We start from the raw sequence: 1,092 nt of genomic DNA on the forward strand, positions 1-1,092 counted from the left end.
CCCCTTCCCTTGAGTATGGGTGGAACTAGTGAATATCGTGGGCTACTGCTCCTGTGATTAAGTTATCAATGAGTTGATTTTGAGTTGGTCAAAAGCTCATCTGGTGGGTCTGACCTAGTCAGGTGAGCCCTTTAAAAGAAGAGGAAGCTCCAGAGAGATGCTCCCCTATTGACCTTGAAGGAGCAGACCTTGTTATAGAGAGGGCCATGTGTCAGGGAATAGTGGGCAGCCTCTAGGAACCGAGAGTCCTACAGTTGTGAGGAACTGAATTGTGCCAGCAACCATGAGCTTGAAAGAGGAGACCAGCCTTAGTTGCGAAACCTTGACTTCAGCCTGAGATCCTGAGCACAGAACCCAGATGTGCAGGGACTGACTCACAGAGAAAGTTAATAAGTGTTGTTTTTTGTTGCTACATTAGTGGTAACTTGTTACACAGCAGTAGATAACAAATACACTTGGTTTGATTTTTGTTTTTTTGTTTTTTGTTCTTTTGAGTTGGAGATTTTTAAGAGCACCTGGGGTCGGGCATGGTGGCTCACGTATGTAATCCCAGCACTTCGGGAGGCTGAGGAGGGCGGATGGCTTGAGCCCAGGAGTTCACAGCAGCCTGGGCAACATAACGAGACCTGGCGGAGCTATCTCACTGCCATCAGCAACATCTGTGTCTCCTGCCCCTTGGGACCTAACCAGTCCCCAGACCGGTCTCCCGCATCCGACACCTCTAGGAGTCTTGCCAAGATCCTGGTATCTCGGGCCATGACACGCGGGGAGTAGCCAGACTTGAGCCCCCCAGGGTCCACAGCTGAGCATTCCCGGGCCAGTCCCGGCCTAGGTGGACATGAGCCGCCCCCGTCTCTGGGAAGGGCTGTGCCGCCCTGCCCTCACTGAGCCCGTCTCCTCTCTGTCCTCGCTGCAGATTGAAATGCTAGAACACAAGTACGGGGGCCACCTGGTGTCCCGGCGCGCCGCCTGCACCATCCAAACCGCCTTCCGCCAGTACCAGCTCAGCAAGAACTTCGAGAAGATCCGCAACTCGCTGCTGGAGAGCCGCCTGCCGCGGCGCATCTCCCTGCGCAAGGTGCGGGCGCCCGC

The 1,092-nt window shown here is 54.7% G+C and overlaps 1 protein-coding gene across 1 annotated transcript in view; it reads left to right on the forward strand.

Moving 5' to 3' along the window:
• The first annotated feature begins 919 nt into the window (after window positions 1–919).
• IQSEC3 (IQ motif and Sec7 domain 3) overlaps window positions 920–1,092 on the forward strand; it is a 34,397-nt gene continuing 34,224 nt past the window's right edge. Inside the window, exon 1 of the mRNA XM_021713447.1 lies at window positions 920–1,078. Coding sequence (XP_021569122.1) covers window positions 923–1,078 — 156 coding nt within the window. The 5' untranslated portion in view covers window positions 920–922. The remainder of the gene's footprint in view (window positions 1,079–1,092) is intronic.

Source organism: Carlito syrichta, unplaced genomic scaffold (assembly GCF_000164805.1).
Source record: "Carlito syrichta isolate Samal-C Ts95f unplaced genomic scaffold, Tarsius_syrichta-2.0.1 Scaffold304555, whole genome shotgun sequence".
Classification (NCBI taxonomy): domain Eukaryota; kingdom Metazoa; phylum Chordata; class Mammalia; order Primates; family Tarsiidae; genus Carlito; species Carlito syrichta.